Source organism: Hyposmocoma kahamanoa, unplaced genomic scaffold (assembly GCF_003589595.1).
Source record: "Hyposmocoma kahamanoa isolate Upper Pololo Valley unplaced genomic scaffold, ASM358959v1 88, whole genome shotgun sequence".
Taxonomy (NCBI): Eukaryota; Metazoa; Arthropoda; class Insecta; order Lepidoptera; family Cosmopterigidae; genus Hyposmocoma; species Hyposmocoma kahamanoa.
In genome coordinates, this window is record NW_020654466.1 from 5,812,925 (window position 1) to 5,838,099 (window position 25,175).

Genomic DNA, 25,175 nt, shown 5'->3' on the forward strand with positions numbered 1-25,175 from the left:
ACGTCGGGTCCGCGCTAAAAAGTGTCCGAACTTATAGGGCTTTAAAATCGTATACAGAGCGTCATTCACGCTTTAGTCTTCGTTTGTACGACTAACAGCGAAGCAAGCAAAATTAGACAGTACTGCGATGACATTACAATTTAAATCTAACGTTTTAGCTTTTTCATATTCCTTTCCATGTCACTACGTTTAAATAGGTTGACTTGGGACATTTTTTCGTGGTTTTTTTATTACACCCGTCGTCCATTTATTTGTAAGTCAATGCAGGTAGAGTGAACTTATTGTTACCAATAATAAATATACACTGATAATTTATTGTATCTTTAAGTTGGAACTGTAGTTTCTGGATGCATTACAAGAAATAAATGATATTTTGAAACAATATACCTACGGGTGTAATTCGGAACTGCATCGTTAAATTGGTATTATTCTATTGATTAGGGACGCAGAGTATAAATAATGCATGAACTTTATTTAGTTAGGCTTCGAAGGCACTTCGACAGAACAGGATCCATTAACTTTAATTATATTAGAACGATCGTCTGAATTAATAACGGACTTATTAAGTAGGGATAGTAATTAAAATAAAGTATTTTCTATTTTTGCAGAATCTGAATATAATTATTAGCCACATTTAGGCAACAGACACTGGTTCGAGTACAATCGGATCGAAGAAACTTTTCTTTCAGTTTGTTCGATATTTGTATCAATAACAAGAGTATTTTCACAATAAAGAAAAACATTGTAGTGAAAACATTATGATATTGAATGGTAGTTACTTGTTATGCAAGGTTGCAAAGTTGCTTTTTGACGCAAGTGCTTGTATTGAAACCCGAGTTAGCGAAAAATGCTAGGATTAGACATGATTAGGTATGATATGAAAGATAGAATCCTGAGCGTAGCCACGGTTTCAAGACACGAGACGCAAATCAAGTTCCTGCCGAGCGACACGCGAACACAGAACTTTTGACCTCACTATAGCGAGGAAAATAGTAGATGAAAGAAAAACCGTTGAACTATAACAAATCAGTATCATTCATACATATATCAAAAATAATTTAATAAAAAAATTAATTGTCGTTGTCAATTTAAAGTTAACAATAATAATAATAAAATATATCTACCAACGGATTTATACTACATATATTTATACTACGTAGTTGAACGGGTCATTATGTTTTTTTCATCGAAAAAAAAAATTAGGTACCATAATTCATCGTCAAGTTCGAATCTCAAAAACCTTTTCCGCGCTAGCGTGGAAAAAAAGCTTTTGCGCGCAGATTTCTAATGAGAAAGAAAGCCTTTCCGAGCTAGTGAGGTGAAAAAATTAATATTGCAATTAATATAGCGAGTTTTTTGGTAGCATTTTTAAAATATCAAGTGACGGGACGAACAAGTCGTGCTAAGTGGTAAGCTACACGCCTATCTAAAACAATTGCAATACCACTGAGAGTTTTAAGTCGCGAAGATATGGAGGGCACTGCCACTGTGCTACGTGCCCTTAATTTCATCAGCATTACTCTTACCCTTCAAAACTACTCACATTACTGCTTTGCGGCAGAGACAGGTAAGGTGGCAGTACTTCCCAGGACTAACTCTTTCACAAGGAGCTCTAATGCTACTAGAAGTACCTAGTTCCTGTAACGGTACCGGGCTGAGTGACGAAACTTTTATAAGTTTTCATAGATAGTGATGCTACGAAAAAAAAGCCGTTTAAACCCAGTACAAAGATCCGCTTGTTGCGGACAAAAATATCATGATATTCAATAAAAATTAATTTGCTTTACGAAAATAATTCGCAGCCACTTCGCGGTTTGACGGGCATCCAAATAATATGGTAGATATAAATTTATTCGAGGAATTCATTTATTTTCCTGGGGCTATGGTAATTCATAATTATTTAAAAATATATTTTTGTCTGTAACATAACATTGAATTTTTGGATGAAAATTTCGAATATATGAGTGTGTAATATTTGGAAGCGGTTTGAATTAAACAATAGATAGGTATTAGTTTTTAGAGCGTATCTACTGAAAGTCTTTTGGTTTTATTAGTTACTATCAAATTCAAATTGTTTATTTCAGACCATACCCATAGATGTTAGTTATTATTTTATATTATCTCATTACTAATATATGATATAAGTACATAGAAATATATTTATATCATATATTAGTAATGAAAATTATTATAACATACAATTAAATAACATCCACCAACTCAATGAAATAAATTAAATCAAATTATCAATCACGTCAAACTATAAATTAAATGAAATTGAAACATTTACATTATATTATAAAGCAGACGTCTGGAACCATATGAATTTGATTCCAGTGCTTCCACGTGTCGCAAGCAGAGTACTCTCCCAAATCAACAGTACGAGCTGTTGGAACTGTCACGCACGCGACGCATCAGGGAGGCAGTTCTCTTGTGTGTTATTGCACTAAAGCTGTCAACATGAGCCTCCGCGAACATGCCTGTTGCGCTACAAAATCGAATACGTGGGTTACATGTAAAATACTAACACAGGACTATATTACTAACATCATAAACAACAACTCTTGTTCCACGACTTAATAGACTTTCCAAAAATAAACTTTTAAGTTTTTGTTGACTATCTGGCACTTTATTAGATCTGTATTCGGTAGTAAGGTAGTAACTTTAGACGTGCAAGCTTCCTCTCCGACGACCTCTACCCTCGCTCCTGCGTTTTGCATCGGGCTGGTATTTACGCTAGCGCTTACTTGTGCTACCGCACAGAGTTATCACCGTTTAGAGCTATCTATTTAAACATTTTTATTTTCGTGGGAAAGTAAAATCTGATTAATTCTTATGTCATAGAACAGAAGTTGATGTTAGGGAATCACCATACTTATAGATTCTATTCAGTTCAACTGCGCTGTAAGAAAAATTAAGGAACTTGTAGATCGTGAAAGTGCTCGTCTAGTTTATTACGCTACTTCCACAGCGTAATGTCATACGGCATTCTACTGTATTTATGTTTTATAAAAGAGAGTTGTAAGGTCCATATATAAACTGAGAAACAGGGTCTCCTTTAAAAAGATGTTCAAAGAGATTAATATTCTAATGGTGGTAGCATCACAGTTTATGTTTAATTGTATTTTATATTAAAAATATTACTGTATTTAAGAAACACAGCGTTATATACGAACGTAATACTAGAAATAAAGATAAATTAATCGTGCATGAATACCGATTGCAAAGAGTTAGTAATTAATTTATAGGACAAGGAATTACATATTTAAACAAAATACCGACCGAAATTTCATATATACCATTTTATAAATTTAAAGCATATGTTAAAAACAAACTTCTGGGTAGTAAGGGTACTACATTTAATGAATATATGAACGATAAAAACGCGTGGTGTTGATATTTTATCGTTTTGTTACCTACTTACGTATGTAACAAAACGATAAAATTTTATGAATGATTGTATGAATTGTGTTATTTATTTGACATGTCTTTTTTTGTAATCTCTTGTGTGATTTTGACTATTCAAAAGTGCTTGTGACACCAGCCCGTTAAGAAAAACCTTCGGGGAAGAAAAAGCGTAAAATCAATTTGATAAATTGCTATCACTAATGCTCTTACGATCTAAGCTACAAATCGTGTCAGCAAATCTTAGCCACGGTGACGCAACAGATGCTGATTCTCGAGTTCCGTCAGATTGAAGGAATTATTCTTTGTGTTTGGTCGATCTTTCGATTCTTTCGTATCAACAATAATAATGGAACTAATGTTCATTTGTATATTTATATTTATATGCTCATTCATGTATTTAGGAATAATTTTACATTTCATTATCTGTACACATTTTCATATTCCATAATACTTAGCATAAAAAAGAATGTCATCCAGATCTTTCCCTTTCTATTATTTCCGTATTTCTCTTTCTTTTTTTTTTCTTTTTTTAAACAGGTAACTTATTTACGAAAAATCGCCGAAACGCTGTGCAGTTTGTCGCGATATGTGCACTCCTACATTACCTAGTACTAAAAAAAATACATTAAGAGATTTTTTTTTTTTTTTATACATGACAGGCAAATGACTCCACTCCACCTGATGTTAAGTGGAAAGTGGTATCCAAACGCGAAGGAACCTAGTGCAGCGATGAAACCCTCACTGCACTAGCCACCTCCACCCTGCCTGCCTACAATATGCCTCTTCACGCCTCGTTTGAAGAACCCCATATCATAAGATACGCCTTTAACCTATATTTTAGTGCATATTTACTTAATTTTGTGTCATTCCTTAGCCAATCAATGTCGTTATATATCTTTGGAACTAAATAACGTGTACCTCTTTTTTCATAATAGTTATTTGCTTTAAACTACACTAATTTACCCTTCTGTCAGTCTACTCAAAATTTTGTTCTTCGACAAAAAAGTATTTTTACGTAAACAGGCAGGCTTACTTGAATAAAACTTTATTATTATTATTAACGCGGAATCGTTTTGATGTGATCGTGTTTAACCACACTTGTCGCATTAAGCGGATTCGCCATTGATGACTCGGCCGTTCGCGCGCCGTCGCGCCATTTCTTTCTAAGCCCGGCCCTGTACTCTCGTTGTCCGTCCGATATCAATACTCGACTAAAGACGCTTTATGCCTTTATGCAAATGAATCTTCACACTTGACATTGTCTTAATTTGGTTGATTTGATTTGGTTCCACGGAGGACAAGAGTACACCCCCTGGACTCGCCGTCACGCAGGAAGCAGATTCGTAGCTGACCTGTTGAGCCGCGTACTTACGAATCGATGCGAAACGCACGTCTTTTTCGCTCTTATGTTCATGAACTTAAAGCTTTTTCTGTCCAGCTTAATGCGATTCTGCGTTAATAAGTGTGGTGGCTCCCTTGCGCACAAACGTGTGTCTTGTATTAGATATATTCAATACAAGACACAATGTACATGCAAACCTTGAACGCACCACACCGTTGCGAATTTGTGGCCTTAGTAATATCAATATAATTAGTCGGGTCTTTAAGTCCAACGATCATTAAAGACAAAGTAGTACAGTCAAGCTTGACACTTTGTACTTTGAACCGTTCTTATCGTAAGCGGCATGTAGATGGATTTAAGCCTTAAGTGTAAAGCTTGACGTGCTCTTGACCCTGTACCAATTTATTGAAGCTACGCTCACAGAATCAAAATATCTAAATGAATCATCAAAACATTCCTCATCTTAACAAATATTTACGCAAAACGAAGACAAGGCGAATCTAATGGACTCTGTCGACTAATTTGTTTGTTGCATATGAACATGTGTTTATTATCCATCAGTATTGAGCATGTACTTTTGTTATTTTGGTGTAGTGTTTCTTTGTTCATATAATATTGTGTAGGGTATTTTGTTTTTGCACATTTTTGGTAAATTTCAGATTTAAAGTACAGGTTTTAATATTTTCATGGTTATTTAGTAAGCAATTGTCACAAGCTGACAGGTTTTGTAACGTATGAGTTACGGTAACTGTACAGTTTGATCAGACAACCTGTAACCATAGCAAATAAGGTCCCGTGTACTTTAAACTTTAAACTAAAATTGTTGCTGAATGTTATCCGAGTCATTTGACCTACGTAATCACGCAGACGACATAAATGTACCTAAACCTTCATAATAACCTGACTCATAATAATTCGCCAAAAACACAGTTGTATGCTTTTGGACAAGGATTTACGTTTGAATGGGCCTTTTGCTTGACTTGAATAGGAAAAACAACAGACAAGACAGGAAAATTGCCTGCTATATTTTTGAAGTCCGTTTGGTTGTAATAATAACATGGGACAATCTTTTTGCTGGTTAAAAAGTAAGAAGAAATAATGGACTTTTGATCTCTTTGCCATATATTTACGATACTAATAGCGACCGCGTCAAATATTTCGCACGCCGGCTTCAAACGGTCACAAGTTAAAAATCATAACTAAACGGAATTTAGGCTTAAAACACCGCGCCGGTCAGTGCTCGTGGCGAGTTTTTCTCTCGATCACGTTAGCTTATGATAAACAGTACTATATTTATTTATCTTTTTTTATTATTATTGTGTCATAGTTACCAGGGAGACCACAAAGAGATACGATTCGGATTTGGTAGCTTGGTTCTAAGAAATGCTACAGAAACCTACTTCCCCTATCCCATGTAATTGTTTGAGGTTTTGTCATGGGCGCATAGACAAACTTTCCTGCTTTTAGCAAAAACTTATTCAACGTACTCAACTTCCAAAAAACTGAATTCCAGTTGTTTTAGTTATAACAGCAAAAATAAGTATAGCCCCAAAAAATAACTGAATTATTTTTATAAAATATCAACAAAAAGAATTTTAATAGGTATTTATTGTAGTTCTTAGTGATGTCACTTTCGATGATTGATCGGTAGGGTATTCATTTGAAAACACAACCGTCTCTTTTTTTACTTTGGTGCGTTTGCCATTTATGAATTGCGTCAATTTTAAGGTTGAAGTGCGAATTGATAATTTCGTTTTGCTAAATTGAACAGCACCCACTTAGGGTTAAAGAGAGTTTATGCCATCGGAAGGAGAGTAAAATTTTCTATGTAAGTAATTTATATTAATAGCTTGCGATTATCGGCCCTGTAAATTCATAATGGAGGTCATCCATTACGTTTCAAATAAAAACGTTTCAAGTAAAAATATTATTAGAATATCTACTACGAGGTCGTAATGATCGTGATTTTTATACAAAAATGTTTGCATAATCGTGTTTGAATTTCAGTGTTAAATACTAAAATGTTTATGTGTGTTGTCAATCGTGAGTTTCATTTGTGGTAATATAAAAAAGACTACATCAAAGTAACAACATAGTATAATAAAAAAAGATGTGTAACTCCCGCCTGTTCGGCACTTCAATGCCTACATTTCACTCGCATCGTAGGGTTGTCGCATTGTCATTGGCGAGTCCGAGCAGCCTCGGCCCAACGGGCATTTCGAGTACGTGTCGAAAGCTTAGCAACTATTAAGTATTCTGTGCTTGGGTCGCACGCGCTCGCACGCCGCGCCTTTGAAGTTACCGACTCTCGGCGGATCCGAACAGGCTGTTACGTGCGAGCACAGACGCGCTCAGGCGGCCCTCTGAACTACGGCAGAGTGCGGTGGCACGAGCTCTCGCGACGCGGCTCTGAGACCAAAGGCCGTGCTAAGCCACCTTTAAGCAGCGAATCGAAGAAAGCATTGCCTATTTTGTGCGTTAGCATTGCCCAGCACTACTTACAGTACCTGTAACAACGTCGTGGCGCGTAATTTAAACGGCAAACCGCGCCATAAATGCTTTGAGAAAGTATTACGTGTTAAATTCTACAAATATAAATTAAGTTAGTATTAATCGACAAAAATGAGAAAAATTGACATAAATTAATAAATAATAAAGATAGATAATAGAATAATATTGTAAGTGTTTATTAGAACGACTGCTATGATATAACATTGTAAAATTTTGCATGTCAGAAATGGCGCAACACGCTTGTACAAGTATTATGTTTACCATCGCCAATACCATGTTTGCTTGCAAATAAACCATATTCATTTCATTTCATCGGAGAATATTTGGTATTGTGAGTGTTACTTTTAGGCAATGCCTATTTGCCTATATGAGATGCACATCACTAGTGGCGCCATCTGTGAGAAATCTATAAAACAGTAATCTATTATCAAAAACATATGAAACACTACCGCACAAAAATCGTTAAAAACCAAATACAAAGACTTGCAACAAACTTGGAAAAAATCGTGAGGTCCGTTGGTTCGTAACACGATTTGCTAGGAGTCATTGGTTCGAATCCAGACGGATCAAAGTGAATTCTTTCGAAGTGTACGGATCTTTATTTCATAATTATAAAAAAGTTTAGATTCATCTATTTGGGCATTTCTCTTGGGCTAAGTTCTCGACTTCGGTGGTTGAATTTTATTACTTAGTTTCAGGAAAAGCATTGAGGGGGAAAGAAAAAGAACTCAAACTTACTTAAGATTCCGTTAATTGGGCAACTGCATTCTTAAAGTTAATGACATATTTCGATACCTTCAATGAACACTAAGCCAACTTAATTTTTGGACCTGCTCTGTTTTTATTTTGTTTTTTGTTTCTTTTTTTTACAAAATTAGTTTTTTTTGTTCTTGTTTCTTTTTTCACAAAATTCGGGGAGCACAATTAAGATTATATTTATATTAAGCAGCCATACTTACTAAGGCAAATAAATATGGCTGTTTACAAAAATAACAGAACATGACCAAAAAATAAAGATGGCGTAGTGTTCATTGGAGGTATCGATTTGATGCACCGAATTCAGCTACCAACGAAATCAGGATAGTTTAACAAAAGGCACAAATTTTTGTACAAAGTATTATGAAAAAGGAAATAAAAATATTCAACAATCTACATAAACATTTACTAACATGACTAACTGTTAAATCAAGCTTTAAAAACTAAATTTTATTTTTGCTCTCTAGTTAGCTTTCAACCAACATATATTATACACTCTTTTTTTGTAGAAAATCTACAATGTGTCTTGATAAATATGTGGAGTTTAGTGTGTCCGTCAGGATGGCTGGGCCAAACGAGATATACAAATCAAACTCTGCTCATTATTTGCTACCTATTTTCTATTATTTAGTACCTTTATTGACATATTTTCTACATTAGCGCTAACGGAAACATTAAAGAAATAAAGTGGCCAGCTGTTCTGACGTCAGGTTGGCTGACCACTTTACGTTTTTTATGGTTCTAGTATAATTTTTTTTGTACATATATTTACTACCTAATTTGTACCTAAACTTACTTTATCACTAATTTAGGAAGCTTATATGAAAGTTATCTAAAAATAATAATAAAACGCGTTTGCAAAAGTTGTCTTCTAAAAAGACAGTTTATCTTCTCCGAGTAATTGCTAATAATACTAATTCAGGCGCTTAGAGTATGCCAAAAAAAGAACGTCATCTTTTGGTAATTAAAATGTCAAATGTGTCATTAGCCAAACGCTCTACTGCCTACGGATTGGGTAAAATATTAGTGGTACTTCAATATTTTTCATATTTTGATAGTAAATGATGACTATTATAGTCTAACAAAATAAATTATATTATTTTGTTAGACGCCGATAGCATGTGATACATAAATCTGTTAATGGTTTTTATTCGCTGTTTTCTGTATCTTTTTGTAAACTTTTTAATGTGAATAATATTAAAATAAAAACTAAACGATTATTAACTAACTGATTGTAATTCGTTCGCATTCCTTAATACCTACAAATGATTCAGATTCATTTTTTTTAAACTAGTAATTAATATAATAATTGTTGTAAAATATTGCTTGCAAAAATAATCCAGAAACTATTGTTGGCATATTCTAAGGGCCTCAATAACTATTATTAGCAATTACACGGAGAAGATAAACTTTTTTTTAAAAAATAACATTTGCAAAGGTTTTATTTTTAAATAACTTTTTATGGAAGCTTCCTAAAGTAGTGAAAAAAATATATGTTTAGGTAGAAATTAGGTAGTAAATGGTTACATAAAAATTGTAAATTATGTACTGCTAGAACCATGAAAAACGTAAAGTTGTCAGCTAACCTGACGTCAGAGTGGCTGGCCACTTTATTTCTTTAATATTCCTTTTAGAGCTATGGTAGAAAATACGTCAATAAACGTACTAAATAGTAGAAAATGGGTAGTGTAGAGGGGGTTCTTTTCTTACTTGATGACGTCACCAAATTGAGTAAATTATTTATTTCCAAAAATATTCATACAAGGTGCCAAATTAATTTTAACCGGCGAGAGCGGTACTACATGTACAAATGCAAAAAGTATAAAAGTAACTATCAGATAAGTCCAGGCAGTTGTTCCCACAAGGACTCAACTCCTAGATGTTTCTCACACATAAATAAAATTCGGTTCAAGTAGTCACTATCCGAGGGAAAATCTTAACACCGCGATGCAGGAATTAAGTAAAAAGGGTCAATGTCATCTAGCGGATTTTTAGAGAAGTATCTGACAAACAAAGTAGTTAAGTAAAGTCTATAATATAAAATAGGTTTGTTACAGTAGTAAATAATGAGCACAGTTTGATTTGTATATCACATTTGGTCCAGCCATCCTGACGGACACACTAAACTCCACACATTTATCAAGACACATTGTAGATTTTCTTCAAAAAACAGAGTGTATAATGTATGTTGGTTGAAAGCTAACTGGAGAGCAAAAATCCATGCAAGACAGAAAATTGCGGCTTTGGAGAAATACCCATTCAATTAAGTTTATTAAATGTGAAGGTGTTTCGCCACCTTGATATTCAGTTTTGTAAATTACTTTACTAGTTTGTTATTAATTTATTAACACAACGAACACTTAGAAAAAATCCTTCGATCCTGCTGGATTCGGTAGGAATATTTATACATATACAAAGGACTTATACGCTTTAAATTAATGAAATCAAGGTCTCGCGGCAGGGTGTCCCTTTTTATCCCCTTTTACATGGCAGTTTAAATACCTTACTTAGGCAAAGTAGCCTTTATGCCTCTACGGCAGGCCATTTTTTTAAATATAACTTAATGAGAGTAAAGTAAGTTGTGTTATGTCAAAGAAAGATGTTGGTAAAAGCATCACCATCATAAGAGCCTTTACTGTAATTAGTAAGACTTATTAACACATCCCTAATTCCAATTATCTAACAGCTTTAATTAAACGATTCTTCGAAAACAAGTCAGTAATTAACTGGCAATTAATGCAACGGTATACTGTGTGTAATTTAATACAGTGCCCATAGAGCAGGAGATAAGGATGATTGCTTACTGACAGGACATAAAAAGGAAATTAAAAATGTTTTAATTTTATTTTGAATAACGTTTAATATTAAGTTTGTATTGAATTATTTACCACTAAATTGTTGTAATTATTAATACAAAGATCGAACACTCATAAAAAAACCTTCGATCCGCCCGGATTCGAACCGGTTTGATAGAAGATTTCAGAGAAATTTCACAAAGAAAAAATTGAATATCAATTCAATACAAATTTAATTATAGTTAATAGCGACATATCTAGCCAGGGCTGGTACCTGTAAAGTTACCTAACTGGGTGACGAAATACTTTCATAGATTTCTCATAGATGGCGATACGGACAAAAAGTGGTTGAAAACCGAATACAAAGATCCGACAACAAGTACATAGAAAAATTCATGAGGTCCGCTGGTTCGTTCCGTGGCTTAGTTGACATAGCGTCTGGCACGGTTTGTATCCGACTGGATCGAAAGAATTTTTTCTAAATGTTTAATATTGTTTTATAACATATTATATACGTATGATAAGCCATGTTTGTGTAATAGTTTTACTTATCGCCTCTCATACAGAGGATTGTGGGTTCGAATCCGAACTTGCACCTCTAAGCTATTTGAAATTGATGTGCGAATTTTAATTTAAAATTATCATAAGCTTTTCGGCGAAGGAAAATGTTGTAAAGAAACCTACACATATCTGCAAAGCAATTTAATGATGTGTGTGTAGTTCACTATGAGGGAGGGCTTGTTCCCAGCAGTGAGAATATATATGGGCTAACTGTTTATAACGAATTGATGAAGTTGATGAGTAGGTAAGTGTATAATAAGGTGCACGTTGATTACATTTAACGTGTACTAAATGTATTTACACGATATCTAACTTTTTGGCCCCTGGCTTTAGCTACAAAAACGAATACCAGGGACGACTGGAATATCTAAAACTTAATTCATTGTCAAATCCGAGAGGTATAAATGACCAGGTTTTCCTCTACAAGTTGCTGCGGGGGGTCTGCCGTTGCCAAATTTTGTGAATCTTCTCTGATACGTAGATTTCGTTGTGATGTTTAATTTACTGTTAAAACAAAACAATAGTGACTAAAGTGTTTACCTTACACCTGCGCATGATTCGATAACACTCAAAACAATTTACGCGCCCGTACGCGGTGATGCAATCATCGTTTACAAACATTACTAAACAGTCTTAGTACTCGTAGCGTAAAAAATAAGCCAACAACAGAATACTGGCCAAGAAGTTATCACAGAGACGTTTGACGTGTGAGAGAGACCACCGTAGCAACGTGGTGGATGGCATAAACTATAGGAGGACTCGAAGAGGCCACCGAGCAGTAGTTTTTTTATGATAACAAGGGACGCGACGAATAAGTCATGCACCTGTTGGTAAGCGACACTCCTGTCCATAGCTGTTTCATCGCAAAGATTTGCCCTTCGGCCGCGTATGAAACCGAGAGGCGCTGCCACTGCGCCTGTCGCCCTTTGACATGATGACATGTCCCATGTGTTTTCACCAATTTACCAGAACCCTTACTCATCAAAACCGGAAGGCAGTAATGTTCACATTACAGCTTGGCGGCAGAAATAGGTAAGGTGGTATCAGCAGTTGTCCAAGCGGCCGAGGATTCCACTCGATGGAAATCAGCTCTGTTTTTACTCATAAGTAACGAACATTTCTTCAATGCAACACTAAGCGTAACTATCACATAGCAAATCCCGTGTCCCGTTGGAAAACACAGGCCTTCTCTAGTCGTTCTCTAGTCTCTATGACTAGGACCAAAGAGAAGGTTAGCTCTGGTGGTGAGCTACTGTGAACGTCTCTAGACGAACTCATTCTCAAGAACTGTTACTATTTTTTTTTTATAACATCAAGTGACGGGACGAACAAGTCGTGCGCCTGATGGTAAGCTTCACGCCAGTCCATGACAGTTGGAGTGCCACTCAGAACTTTGAATCGCAAAGATCTGAAGGGCACTGCCACTGCGCCTGTCACCCTGAGACGCACATTTCACCAGCGCTCTTACCCTTCAAAACCGGAACGCAGTAATGCTTACATTATTGCTTGACGGCAGAAATGGGTGTGTAGTCGAAGATATAACGACAAATAATCTGTTTTCTCTTGGTATAATAACATTTGATATAATTTCTAAGGATATAATCACTCACTGTATGTAATCAACAAAAGGTATAACAACAAAAGGCATAATTTCAATGTGTATAATGAACCTTCAGTATAACAAACATCAGATATAATTATTAAGTGACATAATGAACAAATGGTATAAGTATAATGTATTAAACTATTTAACACAATATTTCGTTTTGCGAATAGTTGAAGCGCCCTACATTATGTTGATAAGATTTTTTTTTATTTTATTAAATCTACAATCGCAAAATACAATTGTTTTTGTAAAGCTGTAAGTCCTTTTTGTGTTATAAAATATATATCGAGTTCTTAGGTTTTCGCGATTGTTACACATAGGAAATGAAACTATTTTTTCCGGATTTAAATCGCGTATATTTGTTTTTTCAAACAAACCGACGTTTCGGGCCCTTTACAAATACATTACACACTTACAATACAATTTAACACAATACAATTTATAAAATATATTTATTAAAACTTTAATTAATTTAACTAAATTCGATTCTGGTAGCTTTGTCATATACTTTTTTTTTTTTTTTTTTCGTCAGGAAATCCTCATGGATACCCTTTCCGCCGCCTCTTTCTTCGCCATGACCTCCTCGCAGAATGCCTGGACTGCGTCCCACGACCTTTTGCTCTCAACCATTGAGCGAACTATGGTTGGGAGAGAAAGTTCGCTCCCCACGGCGGCGACAAGTTCACCGCGCTGCTCAACCCATGCAGGACACTCCTCCAGCGTGTGCTGGGCCGTCTCTTCGAGGCAGCTGTCACAGTGGTGACATGCTGAAGTAGGCTCCCTTCCGGCGATACGACACAGGTACTTCCCGAAGCAACCATGCCTCGAGAGCACCTGTGTCATGCGGAACGTCAGGACGCCATACTTCCTGTCCAGCCACTCCAATAAGACTGGACGAACTGCCTCGATTGTTCGGAGACCAGCATAGGGTTGCGTCAGTCTCCGTCGCCACTCGTCGTACAGAATGAGACGCAGCTCAGACCTCTTACTCTCAACCTCCTCGGGTGTCGGGTCTGAGGTCCCGAATTTGCGCCTCTTCACGCCACACATAAGCTGCGGCGAGAGTTCTCGCCTCCAAATCCCAAGGGGGAGACCCCGCCAGCAAGCAGGCCGCCTCGTAAGAAATTGTGCGGTACCCTCGCGAGACTCTAATTGCCATCGCCCTTTGAGGCTTGCGCAATAGGGCCACATTTCCGCCATTTAGGGCTTCGGCCCACACTGGGGCCCCATATAAGGCCATAGAACGCACAATGCCCACATATAGCCGCCTGCAAGCAGCGTTAGGTCCCCCGAGGTTCGGTAATAATCCAGCGAGTGCGGCCGTCGTTCGCATCAATTTTGGCATCAAGAGTTGAAAGTGGGTTCTGAAGCTCCATCGACTGTCGAGGACTAGTCCGAGATATCTCATCGTCGACTCGACAGAGATATGAACACCACTAACCACGATGCGGGATGCTACAGGTGGTTTATGTCTAGGTCCATGAAAACAGAGGGCCTCCGATTTATTTAGGGCTACCTCCAGGCCCAGCCGACGTATTCTTCTGACAACTTGGGCTACAGCAGCTGTGGCCAAAATTAAAGCCTCCCTGTGGCTTTTCCCGCGCGCTGTCACCAATGTGTCGTCAGCGTAGCATAATACGTCGACATTCGGGAGATTATCCTCTCGCAGTGCCCAGTCGTATCCGATGTTCCATAGGAGCGGACCGAGGACCGATCCCTGTGGAACACCGCACGACATTTGCCGTCGTCGGCATACCTCGCGTCCCTGATATGACACAAAGCGGTCCGCGAGATAGTCTGCTATAGTCCGGCGCAGGTACGAGGGCGTGTTGTGGTACTTTAGTGCCTCTAATATACAGTTCCAGGGCATGGTGTTGAAGGCGTTGGCAATGTCAAGAGACACCGCCAAAACCACATCTCCCTGGGACACTGCCTCCTCGGCCAGGCGCTTAAGACGGAGGATCGCATCTATAGTCGATCTACCTTCATGGAAGCCAAACTGGTTATCGGCCAAGTCTGGACCCACCCTTCGCATCTGTCCGATGAGGCGGTTTGCGATTATGCGCTCAAAGAGCTTGCCCACCTCATCGAGCAGCACTATAGGGCGATATGCGGAGGGTGAGTCCGCCGGGCGTCCCTCTTTACGCAAAAGCACCAGCCTACCTGTTTTCCAGCGTTTTGGAAACCGCCCTTGCTCTAGGCATGCGTCTAAAAGCCGCTTTAGTCTGGACTCCAGAACTTTCAGGGCCAAAACCCAGGCACGGCCAGGTATGCCGTCCGGTCCCGGTGCAGTATTTTTTGCCTTGAGTTTCCTTATGGCCACACTTAACTCGGTGCAAGAGACTTCTGATGCCTCGTCTTCAGTGACAGTCTCGGACTGCACCATAGTTGGAGGTGAGAATTCTGCTCTGCTCGGGAACAAAGCTGACACAACATCCTCTAGCAGTTGTGGCTGAAGAGTTTGTGTCAGTGGAGGAGCCCAAGGGCGAAGTTTACCTCTTACCGCTTTGTATGGGCGTCCCCAAGGGTCTTGATCAAGAGTTTTCAGCTGTTCCTCTCTAGCCTGGGTTTTAGCCCTGCTGATGGCCAACTGCAAAGTCTTTTTCGCCAGCTTGTATAATTCGTACAGTTGTGTCTCCTTCTGTAATTGGTCTCGACAACGCAGTCTGCGCTGTCATATACTAACCTAACCTAAAACCACAGGAGAAGGTCGAACCAACTAGCAAATGCAAACAAATTCGGTTTATTCACCGTTGCACCTAAATACCTCTGGAATACATTACTTTTTTTTTCACACATATACATTCAACATTATACTCAGTGAATGTTATATCTGAAGTGTTTATATAAAATGAACATTATGCCATCGGTATATTAGATTGAAAGTTGTTATATTAATCGTCTATTATACCCAGTGACTTTATATCATGCAAGAATATGTCAAATGTCCGTATACCATAAATTAATTATATCTGTTGAGCGTTATATCGGCTAAAAATATGTAATTTGTTGTTATATATTACGAATCGCACCCGGCAGAAATAGGTAAGGTGGCAGTACTTCCCTGGACGAACCCTTTCACAAGGAGCACTACTGCTACTAACTCCGTTAACACGATGACGTCGATGATGATGACTGACTCGCCCCGTGTTCTATGCCATTATTTAAAATAACAACCTGTATATAAGTAATCAGAATATGTGGGAATATACAGATAAGCCTGTGGTACTTACCTTATGTATACAGTATTGAGTAATATTTACCTACCACTTTTTTGTTTGTTTTTTCTCTCTATATGCTTACTAGTCGATTGGTAGATATGGAAATTTGTAATCAATTAGCATTTAGAGTCTATGTAATTTCCTCTATTTATAGAGATGACTCGAGTAATTATTGTTTCGAAATGGAGAGTACGTACATACTTATATGGACGGTGGAAATTTGAAATGTCTTAAGGAATATTTTGCCGTAATGGAAAATGTTCCTTACTACAAAATGTCGCTTACGATATTTCAAAATTTCGATACATCGACGAAATTATTACCCATCGATATAAGTATCGACAGTGGAAATTTCAAATGTCCTAAGAGACATTTTGTCCTTAGGTCATTTTCCCTTACCACAAAATGTCGCTTACGACATTTCAAATTTCCATCATATATATTTTTTCTACTTTTATTATAGTTATAACAAATAGTCGGAATAGGGTGTTCCAATGAATAGATAAATGTCTACATATAGATACAAGAAGTGACATATTAATTAATTATATTTTCGGATTCCGGATTCCCGGGAATAGTTTTACTACCTCGTCAGACACTACGCCTTGTTTCTATATGTAGACATCTATATACTCATTTGAAATACACTATTCCGACAAATTTATTGGTAATAACCATAATATCATTTAGTCACATGTATACAGTAATGAAAGAAAATAGGTAAGAAAGAAATAGGTAAGGTACTTCCCTGGACGAACTTTTTCACAAGGAGCTCTACTGCTACTAAATGTGTTGGGGGCGTATTATAATAACGGAATCCTATCACTGATAGGATATTATAACTCACTATCATCAAAAAATATCAAAAAATAAATAAGAACAATATATTTAAAATAAAAAAATATTTTTTTTTTGTTCATCTTATCGTGTCGATGCTTTATCTATATATCCATAACAATCAGTGTTTGTTTACGTGTTTGTCGCGTATGTGTACCATTACTATTTCTCCGATTGCGATAACTAAGTATTTTTAATCAAATGTTGTACTTTGACGGCGTAAACTATAGAGCGGATGTGGAAACGTGGGAAGAAGTGGATCACGATGTGTTCATTTCGATCATATTGGGGATGTCCTTAAAAAAGCCAGGTTAAAGGCACCAGTAGACGAGTAGAGCCCCTTACGAAAGAATTCGTGCAGGGAAGTGCTGCCGCCTTGCCTATTTCTGCTACCAAGCAGTCATCTGAGCATTACTGTGTTCCGGTTTTGAACGGTAAGAAGGGTACTGGTGAAATTACAGACCCATGGGACTTGTCAACTTCTCCCAGAGTGATGAACGCAATGGCATTGCCCCCCAGATCTTAGCAATTAAAAACTCTGAACAGTACTACAACTGTTATGAAAGCAAGACTTAATCGTCCCATCACATAGTAACATAAAAAATAAAAATAAAATCAAGAATAAACTGTGGCACTAGAAGAAACTGATGCAAGTGGTGCAGACAAAAGTGGTTTATTAGAGCGTGATGGATGTAGGTATCGCACCCTTGGTCTAATAAAGCCGCATCTGCAAAATAATAACTTTTCATAAGAAAGGTTTAAAGACTCTATGAACGAAATAAGTCGATAAACTTTGTTTTGCTTATCGAGCTCTCAGGTTTTCGTGATTGTTACACTTAGGAAATTAAACTATTTTTTCGGATTTAAATCGCGTATATTTGTTGTTTCCAACAAACCAACGTTTCGGGCCCTTTTACAGGTCCCATGGTCACGGTTGACTGAGGTGGTACAGTCATCAACTAGTTATGTCTAATATTAATGCAAACCACCCTATTTTTTCATTATAGTTACAAAAGTTATTAATTAACTACCTTATTTTTAATTTTAAAAAGAAACATTCCAATTTACGCTACATTGTTTTACAAATTATTTTATTGTAACAATAATATATTATTTTATTGTAACAATTTATTAATTTCCCAACACAAGCATACATTTGCTTAATGGGAGAACCTGAACTACGACCGATCTACGAACTAAATTGAAAAATAAATATTTTTTTAATTTTTTTTAAATTTAATTTAATATGAATTTTTATTTAGTTAAATTTGTTATTAATTAATAATGGAAATTAGAATAAATTAAAACATATTAATTAATACTGAAGTCTGTCTGTCCGTCTGTTTGGGATTTTTCATCAGAGGAAATACAGGATCGCAAATTGATGGTACGGAAAAACCATCTTCCCTGTTGAAATTAGGATTTTTTTTTAATTTCAATGGCCTCTCGCATCGTCCTGGATAACGAACTTCTTTATTTTTATGCTTATTTAAGAATAAAAAAGTTTATCGACTTATTACTCCGGTTTAGGAGAGTTTTTTACGATACCAAATGGCGAGACGAACGACATGACTACCCGTAACATTTACACTGCCATTCAGTGCTTTTCATCGCAGTGCCACTGCGCCATAATGTTAACAAGTCCTCTATAATTTTACCCACCCTTATACTTTAAAACCGGAAAGTATGCTCACCATACTGCTTGGAGGCGGAAATGTGGTAAGATGGCTGCACTTCCCTGGACCAACTCTTCCAGGAGCTCCACTACTACGAGTTATAAAACATTACTTAAATATAGTTTGTTTTGTGTAGTTCGTATTATTTTTAAGATTTTCTTGTCGATACCTCCAACAAACACTACGCCGATTTAATTTTTCGACTGTTCTATTTTTATTTTGTTTTTTGTTTCCTTTCTTCAAAAAATTTGGTTTTTATTTTTGAAATTTATTTTTATTCCTTTTTTTTCACAAAATTCGGGTAGCATATATACATATGGCTGTTTACAAAAATAACAGAAAATGGCCAAAAAATTAAATTGGCGTAGTGTTTGTGTGGTATAGATGTGCTAAAAGTGCTTTTGATGTAGGAATGCATGTGGCTTTATCATACCCAGGTTACAGTATATAGGTAGATTTTGCGTCGAATATAACGTAGTTCTTAAAAGCTCGCCAGAAAACCTTGAAGTTTAATTTCTGACATACTAGAGGTAATAAATGGGAACAGGCAGAAAATAATTCCGCAATAAAGCGAATTTCGTTTGTAGTTTTTATGGTTCTATAAAATGTACAAGCCACCACGCAAGAATGAATTACCAATACCGTAGTAGAATTACGTTTTTTTACTTTCGTTACCACACTTCTGAACACAGACCGACCGAATGAGTATACTCAAACTTGTCAGCAATCTCAGTGTATAACCTATGATTTTTAACATTCCTCATCAAAAATCTGCCCCGTACTATGTTATTAGTAGTGGAGTTCCTTGCGAAAGAGTTCGTCCAGGGAAGTAGGTAATGCCTATATCTATATCCACTAAGTAGTAATGTGAGCATTACTGAGTTCCTATTTTGAAGGGTAAGTGTGCTGGCGAAAAACATGGGACTTGTCAACTTAAGTCTCAGGGTGTGGGGCACGGGCTGTACGTACCCTTCAGATCTTTGTGATTTAAACCTCTTGAGCGCCACTGCATCGGTTATGAACAGGCGTGTCGCTTACCAATAGACGCACTTGGTATCGTAAATAAATTATTAGATCTAACACTTAGAAAACATTCCTTCGATCCCGCCGTATTCGAAACGACATCTCTTAGTAAACCGTGCCAGACGCTGTGCCAATTAAGCCACGGAAGGAACTAGCAAAGTCGAGGTTTCGGCTGCATGAAGTTGATTACGATTTTACGCTTTAACTGCAAACATGGGGTCAATCTGTTAGCAGCCTAAGCAGACAGCGATGACGTCACAATTACGATAACCCAGGACGATGTGAAAAAACCATAATTCATGTGACGAAAAGCATTTTTAAAAGAGTTTGTCCAGGGGGTAGTACTGCCACCTTATCTATTTCTGCCGCCAAGCAGTAATGTCCGCATTACTGTGTTCCGGTTTTGAAGGGTAAGTATTCTGGTGAAATTACAGGCGCACGAGACTTGTCAACTTATGTCTCAGGGTGACGGGCGCATTGGTAGTGCCCCTCAGATCTTTGCAATTTAAAGCTCTAAGTGACACTGCAACTGTTATGGACAGGCGTGTAGCTTATCATCAGGCGCATGATATTTTTGTCACTTGATATTATAAAAAAAATTGGCTTTGAAACCAGGGAAGTACACTCTCTTGAAGTACACAGTTTTACATAGTTTTTAGTAGATCACAACGGCAACTATACTACGTCCACCATTTATTTCACTTTTGACATAAAGCATGCCTGTAAAGTTTCTTATTTATTGACAGGCAACCATAGACAAAAATACAATACTTCATGAACACAGTTTTTTTTTGTATAGTGAAACGACGATCTCTTTAGCTCGATTATTTATCGCGCAGATTATGTAACGAAGATTATTCAAATTGATGGGTTTTGGTACCTAACAAATTATAATAAAATAAATTTTAAATAATTATAATAAATTCTTATTGTTTATTGTAACGAATCGTCGGATTCTTCTTCATATGAACGAGAATCATCACTAACATTATTATTAATTTTATTCTTAAGTACACAAATTGTCAAACGCAACATCACGATCCCAATCAGGCAACCCGCTCGCATTCACGATTAAAACATATTTCTACATAAAATCGATTGTTAGAAAAAATCGAATCGGAAACGTATTAGGACATCACTAATTGGGTAGTATTCGAGCTTTTAAAAGTGAAATAAATGGTTGGGCGGAGTATAGTAATGGGTAATTTTCAGGTGTGATTTTTGTACTCAATTTTGGTGACAATTTCTTTTAATTTAAATATTTATACAATATCATCATAAAGAATTATTTAATATTCGAGTGACCTGAAATATTCTTTTTCATTTTTTCATGATATATTCGAGTAATTAAATAATAAGAATTGTCATCAAACTTGAGTACAAAAAACTTATCTGAAAATGACTGTAGTATACTTTCACCAGGCTCTGTCATTAATGGCACCATTTGAGTAGGCCTTAAAGCCATAATACGTGGGTTTATTAGGCTATATAGATAATGATAAATAACTACTCGAAATTGCTAGACAATGTAAACTACGTAATACGTACATGAATAGGGTAAGACAATATTTTAGATACTAGTTCGGTGATAAATATATTATAGATCCGGTCGGTCACTTATAACTGGCGAATCCATATTATGAAATCAAATTCAAAACGCCTTTATTTCATACTTAAGTAAATTGATATCTTTAAATTTATTCAACACGTTTATAAGATAGATTTTAATAGCAGTAGCGCTCCATAAGAATGTGCTCGTCCAGAGATTATAGCCACATTACTTATTTCTACCGCCAAGCAGTAATGTGAGCATTACTGCGTTTCGGTTTTGAAGGATAAGGTTGCTGGTGAAATTACAGGCAGATGGGACTTGTCAACTTTTGTCTCAGAATGACAGGCGCAGTGGTAGGGTCCCTCAGATCTTTGCGATTTAAAGCTCTGAGTGGCACTGCAACTGTTATGAACAGGCGTGTCGCTTACCACCGGGCGCACGACTTATTCGTTCCGTCACTTGATATCATAAAAATATCCAGGTTTTGACTCTTTACAAAAATCAATTATTTTACTATGAACACTGACGAAAAATACAATAAGTTTTCGTCAGGGCGTGATTGTTTTTCTTTTGCATTGGATATAGTTTGATGTTTTGAATCTCATGGAGCGGTTGGGTTTCCGGGTCTTGCGAGCTCTTTGGCATAGGAAGGAACCTTGAAGGACACCTATTTCACGTAGCACATCAGTATGGGCTACCAATTATTGCTATTGTATAGTACAGACCACCGAATGTTGCTTTGTATATATACGAACTAATATTAGCATAACCCAAATGCATCTGTTACCACAGTTGAAACATCTCCTGTAAACAATGCACCGCTAGTGTGATTTGTGTTTTCAGTGACTTACTTTCTAATTTTGTGCATCTTCTTTTATTTATGACAATCTAAACAAACAAAAGCAAACTTACCTGTGGAAAGTAACCTCAGTAGTTTAATGATCATTTTCGAACCGAGAATCGCAAATTTTAATTACATGTTTCACCGTTTTTGATAATCGGTGACGTTGTACTCACTCGAATTCAAGACGGTGACTGATGTCACTGTTGCCTGTGGACAACAGTGCCGTGGGTTGATTGCGCATCTATTGTTTACAAGTAATAATATCATTGATCTTCGCACTGGAAATAATACATATTATGGTTTTCTACGATACTTTAAAATTAATAAGTTTATATGATGAATCCTTATCATTGGACTCCACCCACTTGCCGTTAACCGAATTCAATAAAATTTGGTAAATAGATGTAATTCAACAAATTTTTAACCGACTTGAAAAAAGAGGAGGTTCTCAATTCGACTATATTTATTTGTGAGTATGTTATGCGATTACTGCGTTTGTGAACCGATTTTGATGATTCTTGTTTTGTTGGAAAAAGGGTAGATACATCAGCATTGATCCCAGTTGAACTGCCTCCGTGGCCGAAAGAAGAATTGTTGATGAATGATTGAAGAATTGTTGTTTAAAATCAGGTAAAAGATTGTAACTGAAACCGAGAAACAGGAAAGATATTTTCGCGCGCATGGCTATAGTGGAGCCACGTTTATCGGATGGTTTTTATAGACGTAGAGTAGCGAGGACTATCATTGTGTTCCTAATTTTCGACCAATTAGGTAAAGAAATATTCTTTGATGTGAATATAGAGGTTATGATGAGTGAATTGTAAAAGTGGATAAATAAATGCTTAATTATTTGAAACCTGCACGGTCTAGTCCCAGTTATTTCTGACTTGGGGTTTAGTCCCGTTGTACGTCCGGCATCCATCCGTGACAATTAATGTCAAATGAGCAAATAGTACTCGACCAAATTAAAAGAAGCATAATGCGAGAAGAAGAAGTTTAAGAGAGAATGAAGTTTCATACTTGACATTGTAGTTTGATTTTGGTCGAGTATTTCTTAATTGACAGTAAGAGACTGTGCACACGTTGTATTTTATCACGCCGACTGACGACGCGTGTATAAGCGCCGTAAACGCGCGTGGTTATGTATCGCGCATTTTGATAAAAGATAGTTTTAATTTTAGTTTTGTTTGTTAATTTCAGTTAGTTTTTTGAAATGAAGCAACTACATGAAATTCCAAGTGTAAACTCCAGTGGAGTCGACGCGATGTTTGCACGCGTTTGAATTGATTTACTACAGCGCGTCTGCGGCGCGTATACGCGTAGATGACGAACGAGTAGATCCCCAGTCTATCATCATTGAATAAACAATATACAGGGTGTCTATAAATACCTTGTTATTGTTTTAATAACTCAGGTACAAGAGTTTAATTTGAAGCAAATTTCACTTTTTACAAACTTCCTAGAATAATCAAACTCCTGAGAAATACAAATTGATTGATCCAACGTAATTAAATGCTAGGATTAAAGCAAAAGTTTCAGCAATTATTAATAAAGGAAAACAAAAACAAATTAGATACTTTGTCTATTAGCAGATTTGGAGTAGCCGTTTCACGCTGTGTGTGAGCGCGCTGTATTTCGTATCGAATAAACGCGCGCTAAGCGCCCAGTTACAAGACACGAAAGTTTTCATTTGGTCGCCGCGCGGTAATTACCTAGTTACTACGCTATCACATACCTTAATGGCGAATCTGAATTCTATTTACTAGGCGCGGCCGCCGCGTAGGTCAAAGACAAGCCAGCCTCTCATTTAGGTTAAAACGTAAAAGCTAAATAATTAGAGCGTATTTTGCCATGACAGTTCGGCCTCTGAACACGTGCACGCGGTCTCCGCACGGGGCGACGCCGGCGGCGCGCTGAAGTTCGTGTCGAATAAACGCGCCCTTAGAGAAATGTTTAAGGAAACACCGTCTTCACTGATTTACTCAGGAACATCAGGAATTATTTGATAATGCCTATTCACTCTTCATTATCGATTCGTTCAGCCAGTGGTGTAATAATAACGTCAGTTGATTGCAATTAATTCGTGTATCTACTTTTAATTAGTTCGAATTTAAATATCGAAAGTACATTGAATGTTTATCACATACACTTCTGTAAACTAGGTGTAACATGTTTATTTTTAATAAATGAACCTAATAAGTCATTAATTTAGATTTACGTCAATTTTTACGATAGTAATTATTGTATTGTCAACATAATACAAGATAAAAAAATTGTATGCGATTATTATAATAAGTAACGTCGTACATACATGCATACATACATGCGTACCAATAGCGCACAAATCCAAAATAATTTATTCTTGAGGAAACTAGTGAAATTTATAATTTCTTTATAAATAATTTCTTCTTGAATAAACTATTGAACACCTAAATGTCTTAAATTATGTTTACACGTTTTAGGTACAACTACTACGTAAGCATCGATACGCCGAACAGGCGAGAGTTGATGCCCTTCTTTTCTTGTTATACGACTATTATGATACTACTGTCCCACGCAGTTTCTTACTGAGCTTGACCGCAGCTGCAGAACAACGGATGAAAAACGTCCAGTAAGGGAAATTTAAAATTTAAAAGAAAGAAATTAAAATTCGTCCACTAGTGTGTCAGTACATTTATGAAAATGTAAGTAATGTAAATATTTTATGAAAAATAGTGCAATACTTATGTATTCCAGTTTATTTTTATTCATCACTGACATGATGAATAAAAATAAACTGCCTGTTCTTGATAGTCGTCTGCACAAAGTCACAAATTTATTTTTGGGGTATTATAAATACTTATTATACACTCTTAAGTCATTTACGAGAATGAAAACTATAGTGAAACAAAAACTTTATACACTAAAGTTTTTGTACAATTTCTGCGTACTTGGATGACAAAAATCCATGGTAGTGACTCTTTTAGTTACTGTTGTCGCGATCTCGATTTAAATAAATATTGTAAATGATTAATGTGTATAAATGTTTATTTACAAAGAGCAA

General features: G+C 36.5%; 1 protein-coding gene across 2 annotated transcripts in view; it reads right to left on the reverse strand.

The window, feature by feature from the left end:
- Positions 1–2,376: 2,376 nt before the first annotated feature.
- The window catches only part of LOC113235992, a 74,049-nt gene continuing 51,250 nt past the window's right edge, over positions 2,377–25,175 (reverse strand). For both annotated transcript variants that reach the window (XM_026471915.1, XM_026471917.1), the window contains exon 5: positions 2,377–2,488. In XM_026471915.1, the coding sequence (XP_026327700.1) occupies positions 2,439–2,488 (50 nt within the window). In that variant the 3' untranslated portion in view covers positions 2,377–2,438. The remainder of the gene's footprint in view (positions 2,489–25,175) is intronic.